The 25,976-nt window shown below is 45.8% G+C and overlaps 1 protein-coding gene across 7 annotated transcripts in view; it reads right to left on the bottom strand.

The window, feature by feature from the left end:
* Positions 1-17,095, bottom strand: part of ESCO1 (establishment of sister chromatid cohesion N-acetyltransferase 1) — a 53,157-nt gene extending 36,062 nt beyond the window's left edge. For 2 of the 7 annotated variants that reach the window (XR_002091198.2, XM_014606645.3), the window contains exons 1-6: positions 16,979-17,094; positions 13,734-13,838; positions 11,398-13,523; positions 10,646-10,757; positions 7,214-7,280; positions 2,552-2,663 (exon numbers count right to left, since the gene is read on the bottom strand). Coding sequence is in view for 6 of the 7 variants with exons in the window: in XM_014606645.3 (XP_014462131.2) it covers positions 2,552-2,663; positions 7,214-7,280; positions 10,646-10,757; positions 11,398-13,521 (2,415 nt within the window). In the remaining variant the exon portion in view is untranslated. Of the gene's footprint in view, positions 1-2,551; positions 2,664-7,213; positions 7,281-10,645; positions 10,758-11,397; positions 13,524-13,733; positions 13,839-16,978 lie in introns of all 7 variants that reach the window. The other 5 variants (XM_059724184.1, XM_059724185.1, XM_019490586.2 and 2 more) reach the window with 4 other exon arrangements.
* Positions 17,096-25,976: the final 8,881 nt, after the last annotated feature.

Below are 25,976 nucleotides of genomic sequence, written 5' to 3'. Positions count from 1 at the left end.
CACCCCAACATGGGATTCAGCTCCCACACAAGGGGTTCAGCCCCCACACAAGGGCTACACGCCCCCAACAGGGGGTTCGTCCCCCACAAAAAGGGTTTGGCCCCCAAAGAAGGGGGCCAAATGGCCCCCGCAGGGGCTACCCCTCCCCTCCGCAAGGCCCACATGCCCCATTCCAGCCCCCTGATTGCTGCCCCACCTGGCCCCATCCTCCACCAGCTGCTGCAGCCCCCCAATGGCTGCCCCACCCAGCCCCACCCCCCAACTTGCACCCCCAGGGCCCCAAGGCTACCTCCACAACCCCAGGCACCACCACTTAAACCCCACCCCCAGAAAAAGAACAGAAAAAAAATGGGAAGAAAGCCTCTGTTTACCTGAGAAGCAGGGGTAGGGGGTCTCTGGGACCCACTGGCAGAGCCCCCCGGGCAGCACAGGGCAGCGGAGGGGGCAGGAGGGCTCAGACTAGAGCTGCTGGGGCTGTCAGCCTGTCCTGCACTGTGTGGGCGGGGCCCCAGGCAGCCACACAGCAGCTGCAGCTGCCAGTAAGTGCCGAGTTTTTTTTTTAAAGTATGGGGTGGGGGGGTAGGGATGGAGGTGTTTGGGGAGATGGGGCCGGACAGGGTAGGGGTCAGGGAGTTCAGGGGGTGTCTGGCAGGGGGAGCAGCCAGCCACAGCAGGGCTCTGGGGGCTGGCGCGGGGAGGGGCTGGCTGAGTGGGTGGGGCTGTTGGGGGTCCCCCCCCACAGTCTCTTTCCCCCTCCTCCAGCCCCCCAACCCCTTACTGACCAACGCCGGAGCCCTGGTGCTGAAACAAGTGGCCTTACCGGCCCCGTGTTTCAGCACCAGGGTGAGGGGTAACCACAGAGACACTCTGGCAGCCAGGTCTCAGGACCCAGCCTCTGGTTGCCTCAGGGCACGGTTGGGGACCGTGCCCTGCACCGCTTATTTCAACTTCACCTTTTTTAGACCCCTGGATATCCAGGCGTCTAATTTTCTCCCCGCACTGCAAGTTTGCAGCAGGGGAACATTTTTTTGTTCCCGCACGTGCTTGTTGCCCCGCCTCAAAGGGGTTTGAGGTGGGGCAAGAGGCACGTCTGCACTCGTGCCCTATGATTCCTCAAGTTAAGTCCTTTCCTTAGGGTAACTTGTCTTTCCTGTATTTCCTTAGCTTAACTTGCTTAACTTGATGTTATGCAACTCAGACTTTTACTGTTAAATATCAGAAAAAAGGGAGAAGTTATATACAATCCTTTTTCTTTTAAGCTGAAGAGAATAAGAAACATATTGATAATCAGTAAGCTTCAGAAAGTACTAATTTATAAGAGTACTGAACTATTTATTTTCCCCCTCTTACGTCTTGGATTTTGTTTTTCCTGAAAAAGAGCTTATGTTACTGAAGATCAAAATCTACTATTGTACCATCAGAAACTGGGTTTTTAAAGACTCCTATTCAGCCCCACTGAAGTGAAAGGACTATTTACATTTAACGTTAGATATGTGGTTGAATACATGTCTCAAACGAGGTATACACATAATGACTGAGACTACTGCAAATTAATTAACTGTATCCCACAACAATTTAATATCCTTAAATTTATGAACCTGAGTGGCAATAAGCAAAGTATCTATTAGTTTGTAATGCCATGCATATGGAAGCAAGGTCCCTGCTGCAATAAAGAGCAAAACTTCTGACTTGTATTCCTAGTATGTTTTTGGAAGATTAAAGACTTTCCTATGATTTTATTTCTTAGGTACTCTCCTTTTGTAATACTGAAGTGTGAATATCTGATAATGTCTGTGTTGGTTCTGCTGTGGCATTTTGTGTTCCTTCTCTCTGAGACAATTAGTGTGCCCTCTGCCCCAATTTGTGCCATTTTGAAATTGTGTTTAATAGTTCTCAATATACTACTACTTTAGTGGAAATAGCCATACTTACTAGTTTACCAATCATTTTTAATTATTTCTTTTTATTTCCCTCACAGTATTTGCTATTGTTGAAGCTCAGCTGATATGATTAAAAAGCATCAGGATGTAGGGGGAAAATTTCATCATCTTTGGTTTTAGATAGTGTCCCGGAAAAATATTTTCTCACTTCAATAAGCATATGCTTTTTACATTCAACTTTTTATGTGAAATCTGCCAGATACATTTGCTTCCCCCCACCAGCAGTTCTATTAACAGAATAAAACTGAGGATTTGCTAATAAAGTAAAGATAATTTGACAGTCTTTTTCATTTCTTTTCTATTCTTTATAGTAAAAAACTTTGTATTTGAATAAACAAATACAGCAGCTTACTTAAATTGCCAATTTTTTACAATCTTGATTTAAAAACAGTTCTATTTTAATCAATCATCACTTTTCCTGCCAATTTTAAATGACAATAATTCAATAAAAGCGTAATAGTGACTGCAAGACTAGAGAAGGAACACTGATTGTCAGCTATGTTTAAGGCAGGTTCATACAATTTAAGCATAGCTAAATTAAAAATATTTCATTGTAATCATTACAATTTCAGAGAACTTGATAAACAGTTATATAAAAAGAATGTACTTACAATTATCAGCTGCTTATCACCATCTTTTCCTGCTTCTTTTAATTTCTGAATATGCTCTTCTGATAGTACACTACTGCACCTTGGTGTTAATGTATGATTTGGCAAAGGGACCCTTTAAATATAAACAAACTTCATATCAAAAAGGCTGCCTAATTCTCTCCAACTTACATACTTCAATACTGCCATATTTGGCAGGCATTTTCAAAAATGTACTTTAAAAGGTCAACAAATGCAAATCCAATTCAAATCAATTGATTTAAGCTCCTAAATACGACAGTACGCATTTTATCTTGTAATTCAACTGAAACATAGAAGGACATGTTTAAAAGGATGAATTAAAAAGCACACCATTTGTTTGCAGCTATGTATAAAATGATGATGTGCTATCCTGTACATTGAAGCTTACATATTTTAAGACCTTGAGATCATGATTCTTTCATTTGCCAATTCCTAAAATTTTTCATTTTAGTGAAGTAGCAATATCATTTTTAAAATTATGCTAGTATTTACATTCAACACCACATTGTGACAGGCTCACTGCCACCAGGGCAGCCATGACGCTCCCTAGAAGCCCCGTCGCTTCTGCCTGATTCAAACTCTAGCGCCACTCTCCCTACATGACTTGCCTGCCACTCCTTGTTCTTAAATATTATAGGTTGATTCAGGGAGGCTGCCAATAGTCCTCAGAGTGAGCTCTAATCCCAATAAGTTGCCACTCTCCTGAGACCCCACTGGCCTCAAACCAGCCCTCAAGCTTGGTAAGTCCCAATCAGCCTGAGTAGGCACCAAGAGCCTTAAGGGCAATTTGTTTGGCTCCTTCACCTTCCCTACACCATGCCCCAAGCTTCACAGATGTTCTCTCTCATTGATGTCACAGTTCATACACTTGGGCCCCCTGGTCTCTTACTCAGTCTTTCTTAGCACTGTCCCTCAGTTCTGCATGCAGCCCCTTCTCTGGGCTGTTGGACCCTCTACTCCGGCTTGGACCGCTCTGGGTTCGTGTACTCTCTGGCTTAACTCCACCATTTCCTGGGGTCTTGGACCTTTAGGTTTCGGTCTCAGCCTTTTTCTTGGCTCCTGGGCTCCTCACTGGGGCCCAATCTCAGTCTGAGGCTCCTGGGTTATTGGTCCTCTAAATAGGCCTTCAGCTTGCCCCTGCAGGGCTCAAGGATAAACAACCAGGATAACTCAAATAAACAAGAAACATCACTACCCTCTAGCAGACACCTCTCTCCTCCAGGGGTTTAACATAAACAAAATCCACTCGCCTGTAAACCCAGTCTTTCTTAGCCCAGGGGACTTGCCTCAGCTCCCAGACCTGCAGGTTTGTCCAACTATATCCAATCCCTTCAGGAGCCCTGGAGCAGGGAGCTCCTTACTTTTTGGTTGTTGGGGAAAGACTACCTGACAGGTGCAGGCTCCGAGTTTATATAACACCAGTCTGAGCCCTCTTCTGGTCAGGTGAGTTCCTCATTAGCTCCTCTCTGCCACCTGCAAGCAGTCTCTCAGACTGCTTGATGTCTTAAAAGTGCCCTGCTACACACATGAACCAGAATATTATTAGAAGGCAGACAAGGTTCCTTGGGTGAATTTGATATCTTTTATTAGACCAACCCAAATGGTTGGAGAATAGTTATTAAGCAAGCTTTCGGGTTCAAAAACCCTTCGTCAGGCTAAGGAAGCTGCAGCAGTTGGTGTGTGTTCAGAACACTTTTATGTAATTTCACAAAATTTCCACTTTGAAAACTACTTATTGTCATGTTCAATAACTGCCCAATATCACTAGAAGAACAGCTAAGTCTAATTAGCACACCACCTCAAGTGTAAGAACTGAAAACTCTTCCCCAGATGTCTCAATGGGTCTGCAAAGGTTATGCAGACATATGCCACGCTCAGCTTCAAAGCTCTTAATGGGATTTCCCTACTGCATGGAGCAGAGAAGATGCACTAGACCTGCTTGCCTCAGAAGTAGATTAGCTTTCTGATGGCCACTAGGCCTGTGAGAATAGGGAAATATTTAATTTGGATTTGGCCGATTTGGACAACAATGATTCAATTCGGAGATTCAGATCACTGTTCTGAACCGATTCAGCTGAATCGGCTGATTCGGAGAGATTTGGTGATTCAGATTAGCCAGGGAGAGGCAGGCGCAGCTGGGCGGGTGCAGGTTCTCTCACAGCTCCTCTGGCTGTGTCTGCCTCCCCCCGGGTGGGGGTGGAGCTGTGGAGAAGCCTCCATGACTGCCCTGGCTTCAGCCTAGTCCCAGCACTAAAAAAAAAAAGCCTTGCAGCAGCAGTGATTGGGGCCTCTAGGCGCTCATGGCAGAGCGCACTGGGAATCGCTCCCCCTGCCTGGCACCCACGCGGGAGTTGCCCCATGGTGCGGGTGCAGCGCAGCTTGGCAAGGCGTTGTGTGCCATCTGGGAGCTGGGGCTGAGCATTACTGGGTTCTGGCCATCCCAGTTCCCACAGAGCGCACAGCACACTGCCGAGCCACAGCATACCCACACCAAGGGGCAGCTGCTGTGTGGGTGCCACAAGGAGGGGAGAGGGGTGATCCCCATTGTCCTGCACTGCATTCAGGGCAGTGGGGGGCAGTAGGGATCTTGCCCCCCCCGCACCTGCATGACAGCTGCTCCATGATGCAGGTGCAGCACAGCTCGGCAGGGCAGGGGATGGGGCTGGGCAGGGCAGCCATGGGGGCTTCTCCCATGTCTCCTCTGCCCCAGAGGGGGGAGATGTGGGGGCTTTGCCTGGCTGCCACTTACCTAGCTGGCACGCGAGGGAGAAGGGCGGGTGTGCAATGCAGGCATGGCTTGCTCCAGGCAGCAGCAGGGCATAGCCCCTGCTCCCAGCACTGCCGTGCCCACATCAGTGCTGGAAGCAGGGGCTTTGCCCTGTTGTCACCTGCCAGTGGGCGCAAAGGGTGCAGGATGAGGGCACTGCAGCACTGGGAGAGAGAGAGCTATCTCCAGTTGCTGCTTGCACCCTTCTACCTGGAGCAAGCTGTGCCTGCATCCCACCCCCCTTGCCCTGGGTGGGCAAGTGACAGCAGGGCAGAGCCCCCACTCCCAGCACTGCCACACCTACATCCCACACCCCCACTGCCCCCCGGGAATTAATATGACTCCACTCTTCCCAACTGAAGGAAGCCTCAGAAAAATGCTCTTGCCTCATGGTGGCAGCACTTGGACAATAAAAAGGAGAAGTGGAAAACATCTTAAAGAGGACTGCCACAGGCTAGTACTTCTCTAGATTTAGCATAAAGGTTCATGGGGATCCCTGAAAATCATAGGGAGAAACATCCATAGGACAATTACTAACACTAATTATTTGACAAGTGAGGGTCAGGGAAAGAGCAATATGATGTTTTTTAACAGAAGTTTGACGTGTTGTGGTCACTGTAGTAGATGAATTTTTGCTGAGAAGGTTATTTTAAAAGAGTACTTTTCTTGCCAGACAAGACAGTAACATACATGCCTTTTCACTTGATTACTAATTTCCTTTGACATATTTTCAATAATGAACGTATTTCAAGGGCTTGATTTTTGTTTCTGTTATCTTTTTTTTACTGGACATAGGGTAGAGTTATATTACTCCAATGTGCAATGTATTGATTTCTCTGTAAACTCAACACTAATTACTTCACTATAACGTAAAACAGGTACAATATCTAGAACATTTGGTAAAAAAAGATAAGGACAAATAATTTAAATAATAGCAAAGTGAAATTAAGGACAGGATTATACATTTGTAATTTAAAAGGAAATATTTTTTTTTAAATGTCAAACCAAACAAAAAAATTTCTTTTTAAAATTAATTTTAAGATTAAATGTTAGGAATTTATTTTTGCAAGTTAAAATTATTCAGTTGGAAATCCCTACACCTGCCACAAATTTCCAAACTTCTCTTTTCTTCTTTTCATAGCTACTTTGAATGTAGCGTTATTTTTGAAGCAAGAACTCTTCCCTCAAAGTTAACATCTACAACACTTGAGCACTCAATGCGTTTATATGATTTGGAAGTATTGCTTATTATTCGGTTTTTGTTGCGAACATGTCTAATGACACTTGGATCACTGGTTATTATGTCAGCATTCTGCTAACCCAGACTTTTAAAAACAGGGAGGATCAACTGACTGCAATGTGTTACCTGCTTAATAAGAAGAGCATGATAAATCAGCTAGAACTGGTACAACCACTTCAAAATTCACAATACAGAAGTGCAGTTAACATAAAAGGCAGCCTCAGTTTCTGATCTTCTCAGGTCATTGGTGTCATGCTAAAGCCAATGTGGCTGGGTCAATAGGTCATTATCAACTTCCAAAATTAATTTTCATTCCAAAAAATTTGTACCAACTACTACTTTCAATTATTAAACTAAACTAAATGACTCTTCATTTAGCTGACGCTAAATTAAGCTGACGGCATCTTATCTGTTAAGAATTAACTTCTGCTTTGATAAACATGTTTTCTTCCATTATCAACAAATGTTTTCAAACTGGATTACATTCTCCCTTATGAAAAGGGCAATATACTGATTTCAGAAAGATGTTTAAGAGGACCAAGGGAAAACAGACAAAAATATTTAGTCTTAAAGGCAACTTTATTACAACTTTGTTTAGCAAGAACTACTGTCCCTGAGAAATAAAAAGGTACCGTACCTGTTCTCATTAGTCTCAGATGTTTGATTTGTGAATAAAGCACGCACCAACTGCTTGGGAGCCAAACCTGCAGTCAATCAAGGATTTTTCATTTCATTATAAAATTTCTTTTAATACCAAAGCAAATATAGATAAACAAATATTGAAATGTGTTAACCTCACTATGCCAAGACAATTCAAGATAACACTATTTTATTTGTATTAAAATAAACAAGTTTAGTACAGGATTCTGATATTACTCCACACTATTTCTTTCCAATTTCCATTACAGGAAAACTGCATATTTCCACTACTACTACACACACCACTTCTCCAGCAGTCAAACAGAAGCAGCAATGAAATGGAATTTTAATCTGCTTGTGATGAAATCAATGGCCTACTATGTATAGCAGGAGAGCCACAAACATGATTCTCACTTGCTCTGGGTACAGGAAATAGTGGCAGGAGGAAGAGAGGGGGAGAAAAAGAACGGAGAAAGGCAGTAGAGAAGAACAATTCTTTCTCCTGTCCTCCCAACAATACTGCAGTGAAAAGATTTGCAGACATTCTACTAAAAAGTGTAACCCATGTAATTAAGCACTGATGGTGGAGTATCAGGCACACTCATAGCAAAATAGAAGGAAAAAGGATAGCATACAAATAAGAGCAAAGAGATATGTCACTGCTCTACCACTGGCATGTGATGGAGTTTGGTTCTTTGTCTCTTGAGCCAATGAGGCTATAGGAAAATTCTCATGTCATTATAAACAAATTTGGACAAATGAAAGAGCAGCTGTGAAGTGAAATGTACACACTCTCCCCTTAGACAGGAAATGAATTCGTGAGAATTTGCTGAAACAAGAGAATAAATAAAGGAAGAACTCTCAAGTTACTCAAATACTGGTGTAGAAAGGATGGATAAAAAGTAAATGAAAATGGTGGAAGGAGAAGAGATGCATACTCATTAAAGAAGATCCAACGGATCCAAAAAAAAAAAAAAAAAAAGAGAGCAAAAAATAAGGGAAGGAGGAAGGAAGGAAGGAATTGAGAAGAAGAGATGCATGAGTTTTTTGTATTAATTCAATCAACATTTCTCCTCAGATGGATTGTTCAGAAAATAATTACTCGATTCCATACCCAAAGCCAGAAAAAAAAAAAAAAAAAAATCACTGATCACAGTGAATAGGAAACTTTCCTAAGAATGTGCTATCAGCCAATATAAATATAAAAATTCAGATGCTTTAACTTTAATAATTGTGAAAAAGGCATTCCAAGAGCAAACCAAGGTTTAAAGCAACATAATGCCATCTACTGAAGGGTGCAAGACAGCTCAGCAGCTCTGTGAAAACTGACCAGAAGCCTGAGTTGCCATTTGGCATTTTGCAGATCTTCATGGGTACAAGCAAATCATCAGGTCACTTTCATTCCACACTAACCTAGGAAAGCTATGGAGGGAGAAAGATCCTATTAAACATAATTCTAAAAATGACATCTGGAGAAAGGAATATACTTATGCTACTTTTTCCTAATGTCATACAGAAAGATGAAGGCAGAGTGGACAAGCTGACACTCTCCCCATCTACAACACATCAGCAGAAGATCAGGGAAGATAAGACATGGCAAAGAACTCTCACCCTAGGAGCTACAGGGAGTACAAGGAAAGAAAGAACAGAGAAAGAGAGAGAGAGAGAGAGAGTGTGAGGGTGCTGCTCTTCTCTTTCAGCAGCCGCACACGGTGAGTGGCTTTAAGTTTCAGATATCTAGTAGGCAGAAGCTTACATGAAAGACATGAGCTTCTTAAGGAATCTCAGCAACTTTCCCTTTGCTAGTACCTAGAAGGAAGCCAAACTTTACACAAAAAGGTGGGACAATGCTCAGTTTTAAGTCTCCTGTTTAGTAATTAAAATTACAAGCTGCAAGTGTAAACATTCAGAAGAGAGAGAGAAAGAAACTGACAGGTGGGTACTAGCAGAATGCTAAATGTCTGATGACTGGTTATTGGAAAGTCTGCAGTGAAGATGGGAAAGAAGGTAAAACAAAACAAAAGATGAAGTAAATCAAGATAGTAGAACACCATGAAAAATGAATAATATTGGTAAATTGAAGCAGCATCTGATTAATACTATTCACAACCAATTTATATAGCCTCTAATTATACTATTTTAACAGATTACTATGACAGAATTAAACAGAATTAATAGAGCTGCACTGACACAGATTTTGGGGCACAATACCAATAGCTGATTTTTAAGGAAGCATATTAGCTGATCCTGATCCAATTTCCGATACAGAGCTCAGCAGTGTGGAAAGTTGTGTCCAACTGGTAAGTCTGTTGTGGTGGAAGGGGAGTGGGTAGAGAAGGGACATGGGGGGGGGGGGGGGGGGGGGGGGGGAGGGGGGTGAAGATCAAGGCCTCTGCAGTGAGGGATGGAGTGGGGCTAGGGCAGGCGCTGCCCAGCCAGGGTGGGGCAGGGTGAAGCCACACCCCAGGAAGGAATGTGGAGTTGCCCCCCAGATCTAGGCAAGGCAGGGCAGACTGCCACTGAGGGCTGGGGCCAGGGTTGCACAAGGCTCTTCCCGGCACAGGCTGATCTGGGCTGTGCTCAGGGCAGGCAGAGGTAGCACTGGGAGGGGAGCTACAGGGGGCTGCAGCCACCCCAAATTCGCTGTAGCTGCCCCCCACCAGGAAGAGCCTGTCACAACCCTAACTCCAGCCTCCAGCCTGCACCACCCCGTGCAGATCCGGCGGGACACGCCCCCCATGCCCTTCCAAGGTGCATGCAGTGGCAGGAGCCACTCACCCTCCTTGAGCCCCCCCGAGCTAGCTGCGGCTCCATTCTGCGCCCTGCCCCACCCTGGCTGTGCAGTGCCTACCCCTGCCCCACTCCCTCCCTCACCACTGGGGGCCTTGATCTGTCCCCACCACCTTCCACCTTCCCTTCCCCCTCACCTTCCACCACAAGAGACTTACCAGCCAGACACAACTCTCCAAGCTGCCGGGCTACGTTCCTCACCGCCTACATGCTGCACCGCGGCGGCATGCATGCACGGGGCACTTATTGGCCACATCAGGCAAAAAAAGTTGATTTTTGACACAGTCGATTTTCTTTACATCTGTGCTGATCTGATATCAGACCGATGTATTGGTAGCACCTCTGAGTAATTAATGTATTTCTGCTATTTGACAAGAACTTGTGGTTAGTGAAATTTAAGAGCTAAAAAACAAGTTAAAGATGTCACTTTTACATGATTAAAAACAATTACATGCTATGTTATTACTGAGAATATGGCTGTGGATTCAGGAATGTTCACTGATATTGTGTTTTTTACTTAAAAATTACTAGGCAAGTTTTACATCCTCTATTCATATTACAAAAAAAACTTTTCCTTTGGCATTAGTAGCAAAATAAATAAATATTTAAAAGTGACATGGAATTTAAGGATTTTTTTTACCTTGAGATTGACACTCTCCTGCCTCTTTCTTGGCTTGTTTTGGTGCTGGAGGTCCTGCAATACTTTTTGCTGGAGAACTTTCTGGGCTTGAATCCAAATGCAGGCTGAAACTCTAAAAATAATATGTCAGAACATACAAGATGAAAATATTTCATCTCACACATTCCTTCCACCTCTTTCTACTAATTCTTAATTCCAAGTTGAGTACTGCTCAGTGCTTTTTTTCCCCTCTTTGAGACTGCTTAATAAACTGATAAGCAAACTCATGTATAAATTTCCACACGTATATGCCTGTGGCTTTATAAATTAGCAAAATGTAGTTAAATCACACATTTTAATGGCTATAAAAACTTATTCAGAAATAAAACATTTTAAATGTGTCATTTAAACTTAACACATTTAACAAAATTGAGATTAATCTAGATCAAGTGTACTTGGTCTGCCCCTGAAAGTACACTTTTAACATAGAACAGCTGTGGAATACAGTTCCATTTGTCAAAAAGTATACCTGAAATACTGAAAGAGAACTATTTTGAAACTACTGCCCTTAATAAAGCATAAAAGACTAGTTTTCCTATTTGAAGTATACCTTCTTGTCTTTAAAACGTAATGCAACACAAACCTTATTAGCTTAAGGTTTCTGCACTGAGTGTCATAGCTATACAAAATATTACTGTTAAAGTTGGTTACATGAGACTAACATTGTTCGGTACCAGAACCTCCCTCCACATCCCACAATTAAAATGGCTTACCTCATCTGGGGCTGGCTCAGGACATTGCTTTGTTGAATTATCCAAGCCATTTTCAGCAGCTCTTTTTGTGGGTTGTTTTGCTTCTGATGTCACATCTTTAGCTTTAACTCTTTCAGAAGGAACTTCCAATTTCTCCTGCAAACAAGTTTTACTTTCATCCTCACATGCTTTTGTCATTGGCAATTTGACTGGAGTTTTTGAAAGCTGCGTTTCCATAGTTCGCACTTGACTCATCTCTGCAACTGTAGATTTCATTTTTAACAAACCAAGTGTGGAAACACTTGCAGATTTTAAGTTACTTTGCTTCATATGATTAGCTTTCAAAAGTTTAATTTTGGTCCACTTAGAGTTTTTGTTTGTGGAATTATTTCTGCCATTCAGTGTACATTTGACAGGCATTCCTTTTTTGCTAGGGAAGAACCTCTTGCACTGAGTGCTTTGATTGGGTTCCTTCTGAGTAAGTATTTCAGTCTGTCGCAGCTGTTCTTCTGCATACTTCTCTTCTCTTTTTTCATGCTCAGTGTTAGGAGAATCTCTTTTTACCTCAACAGTGTCTGACTCAATCTCACCTGCAATTTCTTCACAGAGTTCGAGGATGCTTACACGTTTGGACTTCTCAGCGTTCTCTGGCTGATGGGTTTGATCTGCTTCGCTTGCTCGTGGCTGTGAAACTCTCTTAACTTTTACACTGCTTTTTCCATTCTGATGCACAGGTTGCTTTTCCTTATTTTCTGTCACAGAAGTTGGTCTAAAAGGGCTTACCACATCTACTTTTTTCACATGGCAAGAAACAGGAGACACTGTGTTTGGCTTTTTTTTCTTAACTTCTTGCTGAAGATTATTATCCATAAGTGACCTTGAGCCCTGATGGCTATGTTGGGAACTACTGGTATCGTTGTTTTTATGGTCTATTTTAAGTTTACTCTCTTTTGGAGAGCTAGTTTTTTCTGTAAGTATTTTTCCATCTTCATTTGTACAATCAGGTTTTATTTTTACATTTTTCTGCTTACCAGGTTTAAGTGTTTCAACTTCAACACCTTGATCATATTTTTTCGTCTGGGTGCCTTGTTTTGTTTCTGAAACTTTTCCTTCTTTAATGTCTCTGTTACGCAGTGATCTTGCTGGCACTTCTGATAACTGCTGCAATCTCTGTGACCTCCTCATCTGTTGTTCACTTGGGGTGACTGTACTTTTTGACTTAGAAATTTCTTTCATAGATTTTTTCTGGCACACTTCCTTATTTATTGTGGCTTTTGGTTGTTGCTGTACGTTTTTATTGTTAGAGGTGGTGCTTGAAGATCTTGTAGTCATACGCATCCCTAATTCAGGTACATCTGTGTTACCACTAACAGAATTATCCAACTGTTTTTCAGCTTCTTGAGAAGACAATTTTTTTGCAAGATTCTTTTTAGTACCCTTAACATCTATTTCTAAATCTCTATCAGTTTTTACATCTTTAGAGCTTTTAGAAGACGTATTTTCTTTAGAATGGTCTTTAACAGATTTCATTTCTACGTGATTTCTTCGAAGTGCTGTATTTAATGTTTTTACACACTGCAAGACAGGACGTCTACTACTCTGGGTTTCAGATGAATGCTTTTTATCATTTGAAACTGTTTTTAATTGCTGCTGTCTCTTGCTTTCAGAGACCTTTCCTTGCGTAGAATTCAATTTATTCTTTCCCTCAGGACTTGTTTTGGAAGAGGTCTTTGCAGATTTCAAGAAACTAGTATGGTTCATTTTTGAAGTTTTGGAGGGTGACTTTGTACAAGATACCATACTTAAAGATTTTAGAGTTGATCTTCTGACAGGTCCTATTTTACAGGATCTTCTGTTTAAGTCAATTTCACTCTGTTTAGGTTGTTTCTGCACCGGTTTAGTGTGGGAAGAAAGCATAGCACAATTTTTGTCGTCTTTACTTACCACCAACCTGTTTAGTTTGGTAGGTGTTTTGAGTGTTTTCTCTTGCACTGCAGCTTTATTTGGCTTGGACTTCTTTGAGACATGCTTTGTACCTGAAACCTCTCTTTCTTTCTTTGTTGAAGCTAAATTGCTGTTCTTATCCAGCTTTGGACGTTTAGCAGAAGGTTCTAGTAGTGTAGACTTCCTTTTCTGTGCTGCCATTTCTGCAAAATAAGTAATAAGTGAACGAAACTTCTACGAACCTTTTCAACTACTTCAGCATATTTCAATATCAATATAAACCAGCCTATTTAATACAATTAAATTAGATTAATCATATTGTCTATTTACAATTAATACATACAAGTCGTGATCAGAAACCAAAAACTGTGCAAGTCATCTTTAGTTTAATATGCTATACTTATTTTACTTACAGGTATTTTACAAGAAGCAACCACTGTTTTGGCCAAAGAAGCTTATCAAGGTGTGCCAAGAGCATTCCTTATGAATATGCTTATAAACAGGAAGTTACATGTCACCTATGAAGAACATAAAAAAATTTATGGAGATAAAATAAATATACTGTATTTAAGTAAGCTTTTTCCTTCCCAAACTCAAAATTCACAGTAGAGCTCCGTATCTACCATGCTAAAAATTTCCCATTCTTTCAAATAACAATGCTTAGCTTTGGCAGTGCAAGAGTGATACTATAGCTGTGATGGTGTAGAAATTATAAGGGGCAAGCATTTCTTAGGGCAATACTATATCTTTTACTGGGCTAACTGTAGAGTTGGGACTGTTAGACAAGCTCTAGAATGCCTTCTTCAGGTCCGACCAGAACAAGCCAGGCATAACATATTAAGAACAGTACTCTACAGTTTGTCTGATAAATGATATTACCTAAGAACTCTTTGATTCTCACAAAGGCTAGCTTTAAAATATCTTAGTTGTTCTCCTAAACTGAAAAGAGAAAACAAAATTTAAGCTGATAAACTACATATATTGTATAAATATAACTCTCAGGTAAAGAGTCCTCTGGACTGTAGGTCAACCCTTGTATAAAGGCATCATGATAATACAATTTTACAGTGGGAGCCCTTCAGTTCAGTTGTGGCTCTGCATTACTCAAAGCCCAAGGGAACAAAAAAGTTGACAGGGCTGTTTTTGGAAATCATCACCTCCATATACACCACTGTTAAGTGACAATACATGTCCCCTTTGCATCTGAAACTAAATAACCCACTTCTATTGTACTCTTGGCCTAAAAAGGTTATCAGTGCTACTAAAAATACTAAAATAAAGCAAAGATATGCATTAGACAAGCCCTATAACAAAAAGATGAAGAAGAAAGATATAGTAACTTCCAATTAAGATCTCAAAACATTTTTAATATTCATTATTTAAGAAAATATATATTCTAGCTTCATGTTTATCATTTCCCTTCTTGCATTTTAAATGTTGCTGAAATAAATAGAGGTGACTATTTAAGAACAACTTTCTAGCTGTTATGCAATCTTCCAAAGCCAAATGGAACAAAAAGTGACATACTAGTCCTATCCATAATCTGCAAGATATATATTAGTATTTATATTTATATTTTACCCTTTCCCGTGTTCCTTGGGTATCGTCACTATGTCAGTATGGAATGCAAATCAACAAGATTCTAGTTAGCTTCACTGCTGCTATTAAACCCACCCCCCCGGCAGGCAAAGCTAATGAAGATGATGATAATATTCTGCTAGGAGGAGCTTTAGTTATCCACTGGCCTTCCAGGGCTGTCTGGCTTCTACTTACAGCTTTCAGAACAACAATAAAAATAAGAACAGCAGCAATAATGTTTCTCAAGTCGGACAGCTCTACAACACCAATGTATAATTTAAACTTCTTCCAGTCGGAAGACACTTAGAACACAGCTTCAAGTCTGGAGCAGTGACCAGTGTACAGGTGGGCAATTATTTGGGCCCACAGACCACAGAGAGTTTTGCTGAGCTGTTGTGGGCCAGGTCAGCACCCCCACACCCCACCCCATGCAACAGTTACTAAAACTCTGCATGTGAGATGGCACCGCGGGCAGGCAGGCAGGGAATCGTGTTTGGAAACAGGACAGGTGAGGCTGGGATCCTGGGATGAGGTCACGAGGCAGTGACAGCACGGGCCAGGGCCTGGGGCAGAGGTGATCCATTGTCCCTATGCCCCTGTGATGGGCATTCATTCTATAGGCAGGGGCACACACGGAGCAGGTTGCAGCTCTGCCCCAGCTCCTCACTGTCACACCCCAAGATCCTGGCCCCAGCTGCAGCTCCCTCCCACCCACAGCCCCATCCCATCCACCTGCCAGTTTCTATGGAAACCCCAGGATTGCAGGGTGGTAACAGTGTGAGGCTAGGGGAACACCATGATGCATTCCCCACATGCCCCCCCCCCCCACCTGTAGAACAGGGGCTATGTCACCGCCCTGCGATCCTGGGGTCTCCATGGAGACCGACTGAACAGAAGCCATGTGGGCAGACACGATGGGGCTGCAGGTGGGCAGAGAGCTGTGGTTGGGGCCAGGTCCAGAATCTTGGAGTAGACACAGCATGGGGCCAGGCCAGAGAGGAGGCACACCCACCCCACACGCAGAACTGGCTCCCGTCACAGAGGCATGCAGGCAGCAGATTGCGGGCCCTGGCCCTGTGCTGTCACGACCCCAAGATCCCAGGGTCTGTCTGGCCCCGGCCACCCGTCTTGCTCTACAATATTACTTCCTGCTGGCCTGTGCTCCCATCCCAGCTGCATGCCCTGCCTGCATGGGGCCTGCCCCTGATGGTGGGTATGGGATGGACTGCCCAGGCAGTGGGGCTGGGTCAGCAGCTGGAAGGAGCTGCTACTGGGGCTGCCGGGAAATCGAGTCTAGCTACTGCACCACCCCAGCCCCGCTGTGCACCTAAGGGTGGCATGGCTGGCCGCCACTGCCCCCCCCAGGTCCAACATAATTGCTCCGTGGGGCACCTTTTGCCCACCCTCAGGCTTGCCCAGGGCAAGTCTGAAAAAACAACCAGAAGGAGCAGAAGGAGGAGGTTGGGGGGGAGGGGGCAGGGGAGGAAGTCCTGGGGGAGGTGACACGAGGGAGAAGTCCTGGTGTCAGAGCTGAGAGGCCTCCTCGCAGGCAGCAGCCCCAGAGGCTGACCAAGCCTGTGCCCCTCACACCCACCTCAGACAGGCAGGCCAGGTGGCTCCAGCAAAGGGGCTGCCATGAGCCTGCCAACCCTGCCCAGCCCCTAGCTGTTTTTGCCGTGACAGAGCTGCCGGCTGCGGGAAGCAAGCCCCGCCGGCCCTCGGCTCGACTCAGGAACAAGGGCGACCTAGGGCCCTGGCGGGAGAGAGCGTACCCCCCGCGCCAGCACTGGCGCAGATGGGGCCTCCAAAGCCGCGCAAGACATTTCTTCAGCGAACCGACAGCCAACCCCGCACAGGCGGCTGCCCGCGCCCCCGGCCCCACCTAAGGTGGGGGAGAGGCCGTCCCTGGCCCGGCCGGGACCCCGCAAGGCCAATGCTCCAGGCTGCGGCACCTGCCGGCCCGCCCCGGCCCGGCCCCCGCGGGGAGGCAGCGCAGGGCCGCGGGGCCCGGCAGAGAGTCGCGAGAAGGTGACGGCGGCGTAGGCGCGGGCCCGGGCGACGTCGCACAGCGCTCACTCACCTCAGCAGCGCCCGGTGCGTGGCAGCGGCTCAAGCCGCGCTCCGCCAGTGCCCGCCGGGGGAGGGGGCGGGGCGGGGCGGGGCGGAGGGGAGGGAAGAGGGGGCGGGGCACCGAGGTCAGTGCGGCGCGTGCCCCCCTGCCATGTCCCTCCGAGCCGCCGTCGCGGAGAAGGGGCGTGGCTTGCTCACATCCGGGCACTGAGCCGCCCCCCATTAGTTCTTCCCGGTTAAAAAAAACGTACAGCGTTTCCTCCCTCAGTTCAGCTCCTTCCGGCAGGGAAGCGCATGCGCAATGGGAAACACACTGCTGTTCGGGCGCAGCTGCCTCTGCGGGCGGTGTGCTACAACAGCGGTGGCGGGTGTATGGTAATTCTCTTATTTGTACGATCATTTCACCCCTCCTACAATGTACGAGCAATACTAGTAAAAGTGTTCAAAACCAATGAGCAATCAAGACTCGTGGGAGAGATGCTATCTTTCTTTCAGACGAACAAGATTTTTGCCAAAAAAAATTATTTAATTCTAAACTTTCGGGCACAAACACTTCATCAGGGACCCTAGAAAAGATTGTAAAAGTTCTCCTGGGTAGAAATTAAAGTTCATATTTCATAGGATTTCACAGAGGAGTCAATAGGTGGAAAACTCCTCTGGGCGGTCAGTTTGTAGCATGGGCGACTGGCACCGCCTTAGTCAGTGGGGCCATGTGCCTGTCAGGCTGTGGCCTGTCCTACCCACGGGGGAGGGAGGGCCCAAAGCCAATCCTGCTGACTGGGAGGGGGGCCCCCCCACACCCAATCTCATTTCCCCCTGCGGCTAATCTTGCTCCTCGGGTTGGGGTCTCACTGCAGCCGATCCTGCTGACTGGGAGTGGTGCCCCCAGTGCGCTCCCCGGCAGACCCAGAAGAGCATGTGGAGGGCCCCCCCGCACCTGTGGGATGCTCCATGAGCCAATCTCACTGCTGCCCATGGCCAATCTTGTTCCCTGGGGGGATCCCCCCACAGCTGATCTAGCTGCCCAGGGGAGGTCCCCCCCCCACTGGGGATCCTGCAACCCCGAATCACTGCAGCCGCTTCCAGGAGCGGCTGTAGCAAGTGGCGGGTACTGAGAGGGGAGGCACCAGCACTCCCGCCTGCTCCCCCTGCCCATAGCCTAAGCATTGAGTGCAGCTGGACGGGGTGGACAGGCACTCTCAGGGAGTGCAAATGCACCCCTATGCATCACCACTGTCCTGAATCTCTCCAAATCAATTCGGAGGGTTCTGATTCAATTCGGAGAGATTAAAGGATCCTCTGATTCAGTTCGGATTTGGAGATTCAGCCACTGAATTGGTCCGAATATTCGCCGAATCGAATCAGGGACCAAAGCTTCACACAGCCCAGTGGTCATCCTATGTCTCATGTTAATTAAGCCCTGCACCTTGGCATGGAGCGGGGGGAGGAATCTTTGTTGGAGTTGGGGACTTGGTATGAACCTTCCAAGTAGGATCCATAGTACAGTAGCAAACTCAAAGGAATCTTAGAGCGAAACATTGCTTAGCAAGTGCAGTATTCCCAACTGCATTTACACATGCAGCTGGAATGGCAGTTCACTCAAATTTTAGTCCCACTTGTCCTGAGGATGGGGAGGGGATGTAGGAGAGGGGGGCAGGAGTATTACCTCAGTACTTCACGGGCTAGAAACAGACAACTGGTTTGATTTTGATTTGAGCATCTGGACAAGTATTAGTTTGGATAATTCATAAGTACCTCATGTAGGACAAGGGGCTGGGGTTTGCCCTAAAATAAAACACTCAAACTGGAATCAAGCTGGTTGTCTGCTTTTAGCCTGATTTAACATTTTACCTGAGAACAAATTGTGCTGCTTCGAGGGAACTGCCATTTAAACCTTGTGTGTAAACAACTGTCCCGCACCTCCACTGATACAAGTTAAATCTTGGACTAGTCTGCCCTGGAATAAATGGTAGTTTGATTGTACTTTTGGTTAGGTTATGGAGGTGAGATTACAGATTTGTACAGGACGATTTGGATAGGGATGATCCTGTCTCAGGCAGGGGGCTGGGCTAGATGACCTCTAGAGGTTCCTTCTGGCCCAACATCTTCATGATGCTATAGGCCTTGCACACAGAGAAACCAGCCGTAAAGTTGTTATACATTTTCAAGCATTAAGGTTGTAGTTATTTGGCTCTTTTTATAGCTAGGTGGGCACTTTTATGGCGTGATAACTACTTTGCACCTGTGGCCGGTCTACGTTTATTGTGCGATTTGTCAGTGAACTGCATAATGATTGCACATGTGTCGGGTCTTACCTTGCATGCATGGCCACCTACATTTATTGTGCAATTCACAAGCGAATTGCATGATAGTTTGCTCTTGTGGCCAGTCTTATATTGCATGTATGGCCAGTCTACATTTCTTGCACGATTCACCAGTGAATTGCATGACAATCACTTTGCAAGTGTGGCTAGTCTAAATTTATTGCACAATTGCCCAGTGAACTACATGAGAATCACTTCACACATGTAGCCGATCTCAGTTTACAACACGATTCACCAGTCAGTTGTTTCATATGTGTAACATGTAACTAGGACCTATGATTCTTGGTTTTCAATCGGGGCAGTGGTGGGGTTTCTAGGTTTGCAGGCTCCCAGATCCTGTCCCCAGGGCCCTCCCTGCTGTGTGCTCAGCCCTGGCCTGACAGGGAGGAAGCCCCTGCTGCCTGAGTTGAGGGAGGCGCCCGGGCAGAGGGGAAGGGAAGCACGAATAACACGCGTCCCCAGCTGCTGGGTGGGCACGGAGGCTGTGGGAGCATGGCAGTGGTAAGCAGGAGCTCTCGCAAATGCAGCCAGCGCTGGCAGCGGCATGGAGCTGGCAAACGCCGACCAGGGTTCGGCGACCACCTGCAGACATCTCTGGCAGGGGGTGCACCGCCACACTCAGGGGGTGCACATGCACCCACTAGGCATTGCCCCTGGTTCATAGGATCCCAGTCCTATGATTAATTTTTGAGGCAGTTAATTGTGCAGCATATGCCAAACCCAGGTCACACTCAGAGAGCCTTAACTGACTGTTGAGTTCGCTGTCAGCACTTTCTTATGACTTCTTGCCTCCAAATAAAGAAATGCTTTAAATCTGACCACCAAGTTCTCACTCACTCACTGGAAATTACAGTGAGCAATATAAAGTAAATAAGACTTGTTTGCATGTTTATTTGCATACCATTTTGCTGTATGATATTTTTTCAGCAAATAGGATCATTTTGAGCTTCCAATATGATAATTTAATATTTAAGACCTGGCAACACTGGCATGCAGGCACAGCCATCGCTTGGGATGGGATGGGGGAAGAAACCACTGGAAGAAAGGAAGGAACCTCTTTGTGTTTTGAGGCATGAGCCAGTCAGCAGCTGCCTGTGGCTTAGACCACATCTTCTCCTCAAGGGCAATCTCTTGTACAGCTGCCCCCTCTTCCAAATAATATTGGCCCCCCAGAGCACTTAGAGACTGAACTGGTCATTTGGTGTATCTGCATCAGCTCTTCTCTGCCTCCAGTAGGAGCTCTATGTTTTTTGGCACCTGTCACTAATTCCCAGCTGCATCCATATGCATAACTTTCCCTGCTCCTCTGAAAGTAGCATAATGCCCCTTTTTAAACCCACAGTGTGTCTGCACCTTGAAGGCGGTGCCCAGTTCTGGTCCCCACACCTTCACAAGCGGATAGAAGAAATAGAGAAGGTCCAGAGAAGGGCAACAAGGATGATTAGTGCATGGAAAGGCCTCTGTAGGAGGACACCCTGAGGAGGCTAGGCCTATTCAGATTAGGAAAGAGAGGCTTGAAGGTTACATGAAAAGGGTTTATAAAACACTAAATACCAAGGAAAGAGTAAATATGAATTTATTATGTACTTTCACCCATGAACGATGTGTGCCTCCAGTGGCTGGGGGGGGTATGACCGTCCACAGGCGGCGGCAATGGTATCAGCAGCGGGGGAGCGGGGAGGTCCTGCATGCAGCAGTGGCAGAGGGGGGTGGCGAGCGGTGACCACCTGCAGGCACTGCTGGCAGTGGCAGCCAGGGGCTATTGGCAACTGTCCACAGATGCCGCCGCTAGTGTTGGCGGCAAAGCGGGCGGGGGGGGGGGGTGAGCAGCAACCGCCTGCAGGTGCTGCTGGCAGTGGTGGACAATTGCAGGGGGTGCACTGCCAATCTCAGGGGGTGCATGTGCACCCACGTGCACCCCTTACACATTGCCAATGCTCTCACCATGCAAGAACAAGGAGGGGGTGGGGGTCACAAAATGAAACTAGTAAATAGTAAATTTAAACCTAACACATGGAAGATTTTCACCAGAGGTGGATTAAGGTTTATTGGGGCCCTGGGCAAACACATGTAGCCTGGGTGTACTCGGGTATGTACTCCCTTCTCCAGTTGAAGGGGATTGTTAGCAGGGCAGGTGTGTTTTGGGTGGAAACTGCAGGCTAAGTACAGTTTCCCTCCTTCCCCTATAGAGCCAAGCCAGGACACTGTGAACTTAACTATATATAAACTTATTAATACAATAACCATAGGAAGAAATGGATATATGTAGATATATACACAAAACATAGAACTATATTCAATATATGTACACTCCTTTACCTGTATCCTGAGTGGGGAGGGTAAGTAAACCAGACCAAAAGGTAAAGATCAGGCAATATTAAACTCTTATTAAAATACCAGCTCACAAACATAAAATGTAAATACACAAAATATGAGGCGCTGACTCCCCTATTTGGCCCCCTTCCCAGTACCGCTACTGCCTGCACCCCTTCTACCTGCAACCTGCAGAGGCATGGTGCTCCTGGCTGAGGCTGACACTGCTCCTGCATCTCCTGGCAGCCCCAAGCAGGACCCTTTGCAGGCTGGAATAATGCCTGCCTGCAAGGGAAAATTCACTATTTCCAGAGGGACCCATTGGCCCATGCATTAATCCACCTGGTTTTCACACGCTGTGTCATTAAAGTGTGGAATGCACTGCCACCAGCAGGTGTTGTGGAAGCTGACAGTTTAGCCAGATTCAAAAAGAAATTGGACTAATTGTTGGCAAAAGGGGACATCGTTAGCTACTGAGCACAGGAGTTAAGGGTACAGACTCTGAATCAGAACTTCCTAAACTTGAAATGCTGAAGGCTGCAAGTGAGAGGAACAGTGGAAAAAATCCTGTCCACTCTCCCTTTCAGCATCCAGTCTGCCACTGTGACACACAGGATACTAACCCATAAAATGCAGTTATGTTGGTATTTTTTCCCCATATAAAATAAGCTGCTAGATTCAAGTAATGCTCTAAATTAGACCTATCCCTCTGCCACCCCATTTGCACAGATTGCTGCTGGAAGGTAGATCCTTACATGGAGCTAATCGTGGAGAGTATGGCTCATCTCCCCTCAACCTTGAGATGTTTTGCTGTGCCTGTACGTTTGTGTTTGTCCTCACAGTGACACTGAAATGTGTAACCTACCTTACTTTATATGATACTTTTTCCAACCTCGCTTCAGTGAAGCACAGCTTGTCCTGGACACGTGGAAATTTTCAGTAGCTGCATTTTTTATTCTGATTGCAGGATAAGTTATTTATAACTCTCTGTAGATCAGAGGTAGGCAACATTTTTTGGCTGGAGTGTGGAAAAAACCACAATGTCTACCTTGAAAGGTGCTGGAGTGCTGGCATATCAGAAAAACAAAACAAGGGTGGAGAAGTACATAGCAGGACACACTGCATAGTAGTGTTATAAGGTCTCTCTATATATAATTAAACTATTGTTGTATGTGAAGTAAATATTGGGGCTAGGGCCCACCAGCAGCACAGGGCTGGGGCCAGGGCCTATTGGCAACACGGGGCTGAGGCCAGGGCCCACCAGCAGCAACACTGGGCTGGGGTGGGTGGCAGCAGTGGTGGTGCCAGCCAAGGCTGGGCCTGTCAGCAGCGCTGGGATGGGCCTGGGCCCCAGTCTCATCCCAGCACTGCCAATGGCCCAGGCCCAGTGCTGGCATTGGGCTGGTGCCGGTGCTGGGCTAGGAGCGTGGGTGGGGCCAGGGGCTCTTACCTGGCTGGGGTCGGTGGCGTAGTCAGGTTGTTCTGGGGCTGGGGTTGGCGGCAGTGCAAGGCTGTTCCCAGGCAGTCACGTGCTACTTGGTCTGGGCACGCCTCTTACCACCCCTTGGGGTGGGAAGCAGCCTGTGTGCCAATAAAAACCATGCCGCCTACCACCATGTGTGCCTTAGGTTGCTGACCCCTGCTGTAGATGCTCCTCTTTAACTCACTGTAATCCATTATGACTTTACATCTATTATTACATCTATTATATTTATATTACCTTTATTATTATATCTATAATTACCAAGTGGTTCATAAACTTCCTGGATGAGGTTAAGCTTCATAATTCAAGTTAACTATGTAAATTCAGAGCGCATTGCCCTTCTTTTTATTGTGAACATGAAGTGTGCAGAGAAATGAGCAAGCTGAAGGATTTAAGAAAATCTATTTACCCTAAGTAGGGAAACTCTATAGAAGGTAACATGATAGGTCAAACCTTGGTTTCCTACCCTACAGCCACAGAGGAAAGCACTGGGCTTTGTGCGGCTCAGGGGCTGTGCAGGCAGGCTCCACAGAAGGAAAAAAAAAAAAAGCAGCAAGCCTGATCTTTTTGTTCCCCCCCTGAAGCCTGCCTGCCTGCCTGAGATGCACTGGAGCCTGATGGGGATGCACATGACAAAGGGGGGGATGCACATGACACTATGCTGCTGCCACCAGAGCCTGTGCTCACATGGTGGAATTACGGCTCAATGCATTCTGCATTCAGCATATGCAGCACTATCAGCAGTTTGTGACTGAGGAGCTGAAAACCTCCCCACCATCTCCTCGCTAGTGCAAGGTTTGTAATCTTTTAAGGTGGGGCAACATTTAAGATCAAGTCACATTTGTGACTGACAATGCTACCCAGCTCATGGAGCTCCTAACGTGTTCTGAAGGCCAGCAGGCTGTGGTCCACCATGCACACAAACTGATAGATTTTATAAGCTGGGTCAAAGACAGGGCATTGCAGGAACTGTCAAGATGCAATGAAACCATTGGAGACAGGAACTGTTCCAAGCAATAGCTGTGAAGCTGAACCAGTACCACACGTGACCCATCACTTCCACCACGGTGTAGACAACCAGCTGCCATCTTCCTTAGCACTGTTGGCATTTTAGGTCCCAACCAGGTGCCTGTTCTGAGTTGTCACCATCAGCTACTGAAGGCAATCCTGGGATGGCGAAGCATGACAATGAACATGCTGCTTACATGAATTTTGTCAAAGAATGCCGGATGCTTGTGCCTGTGTTCAAGGACTCTGCAACCTGTTTCCACATCTCTACACACTAGCAAGATACTGCCTCACCATTCCAACAAACTCAGTGGACACTGAGCATGCCATCTCAAGTGTATGGGCAAGTGTTCACCCACAGAGAAAGAGAATGCTCTGCAGCAAATGTGGCTGGGTGCAGCATACTTGCATTTAACAGCTACCCTGAACTCCCTGTTAGGGGTGTGCAAAGCAGGCCCTATTCGATTCAGATTTGGCCCAAATCAGGGACAGCGATTCAATTCGTTGATTTGGATCACTACCCTGATTCGGCCGAATCTGAAGATTCAATGCCAATTTGGAAAATCAGTGATTCGGACATAGACACAGCTTTAAAAGGTTTTTCTATATACTTTGAGGTAGCAGGCACAGCCAGTGATTGCTACAATTCTGGGGCGCAAGGAGCATCCCACAGGAGTGCGGGAGGGCCCTCCATGTGCTCAGCAGTAAACCTGAAATGGACTGGAAGTTCTTCCAGGTCTGCCAGGGCACATGCTGGGGGTCTCTCCCCCATGCCTCCCTGGCTCAGCAATTGGCTGCAGGGAGACCATGAGTGTCCCCTGCCGACCCAGGAGGCACCAGTCACCAAGCCAGGGGGATGCAGGGGGCCCACCCAGCACACTCTTCAGCAGAACCATAAGTGGACCAGAAGTGCTTCCAGGTCTGCTGCTGAGCATGCTGCGGAGCCCCCATGCTTCTGTGGGATACTCCATGCGTCCCAGCATCACAGCATTCATAAGCCCCTGTTACCTAAAATATGTAGAAAAAACATTTAAAGCTGTCTCGATATCCGAATCTCTCCAGATCAATTTGGAGGGTTCCGATTCAATTCAGAGAGATTAAAGGGTCCTCTGATTCGATTTGGAGATTCAGCCACCGAATTGGGCTGAATTAAATCAGGGACCGAAGGTTTGCACAGCCCTACTGCCTGTCTCAAGGTTAGCATTCAGTTTCAGTCAGCTCCTTCTTATAATATCCTTTAATAAATTGTATATAGTTGGTATTATTTACAATTCATAATGTGCACAGCTTTATTTTAATAATGTATTTCATTTGAGTTTGAGTGCTTAAATTGTGTAATAACATGTCAATGTTAATCTCCTGATTAAGTCCACAGAAGCCATTAAGGGAAACATTGTTGGGCAATTTAAGCCAGGTTGGGGCTAGGTGAGGGGCGAGATGTTGGGGCCTGGTGAGGGGCGAGATGTTGGGGCCCCTCAGCTGGGGGGGGGGGGTGTTCTGCCTGCTGCTCCTTAAGTTTGGTAGACCCCTACTAATAAATAGGATATCATATATAGGAAACAGCAAACTAGGCCCCAGGGTTCTGACAGTTTCTATTAATAATCATGTAAGTCACTAGTATTACTAGTTATTCATATACTGTATTGTTTCATGTAATCTGTCTGAGGGATGTTAGAGAGAGAAAATTGCTGAAGCTGGTATTCATTTGTCTATCCTAGTCAAATCAGTACAGTGCATTTGGAAAAGAGTGTAATACATGTTGGAAAAGAAAGAACTGCACAAAGCATTGAATTTTAAGTTGGTCTGTAGAAGTGTGTGTTAAAACAGATATATTTAAGTTAGTTTAAAACCCCACTCCTACAAATGCTTGATTGAGGTTA

This window comes from Alligator mississippiensis, chromosome 3 (assembly GCF_030867095.1).
Source record: "Alligator mississippiensis isolate rAllMis1 chromosome 3, rAllMis1, whole genome shotgun sequence".
In the NCBI taxonomy this organism is placed as follows: Eukaryota; Metazoa; Chordata; order Crocodylia; family Alligatoridae; genus Alligator; species Alligator mississippiensis.
This window is presented reverse-complemented; position numbering and strand designations above follow the sequence as displayed.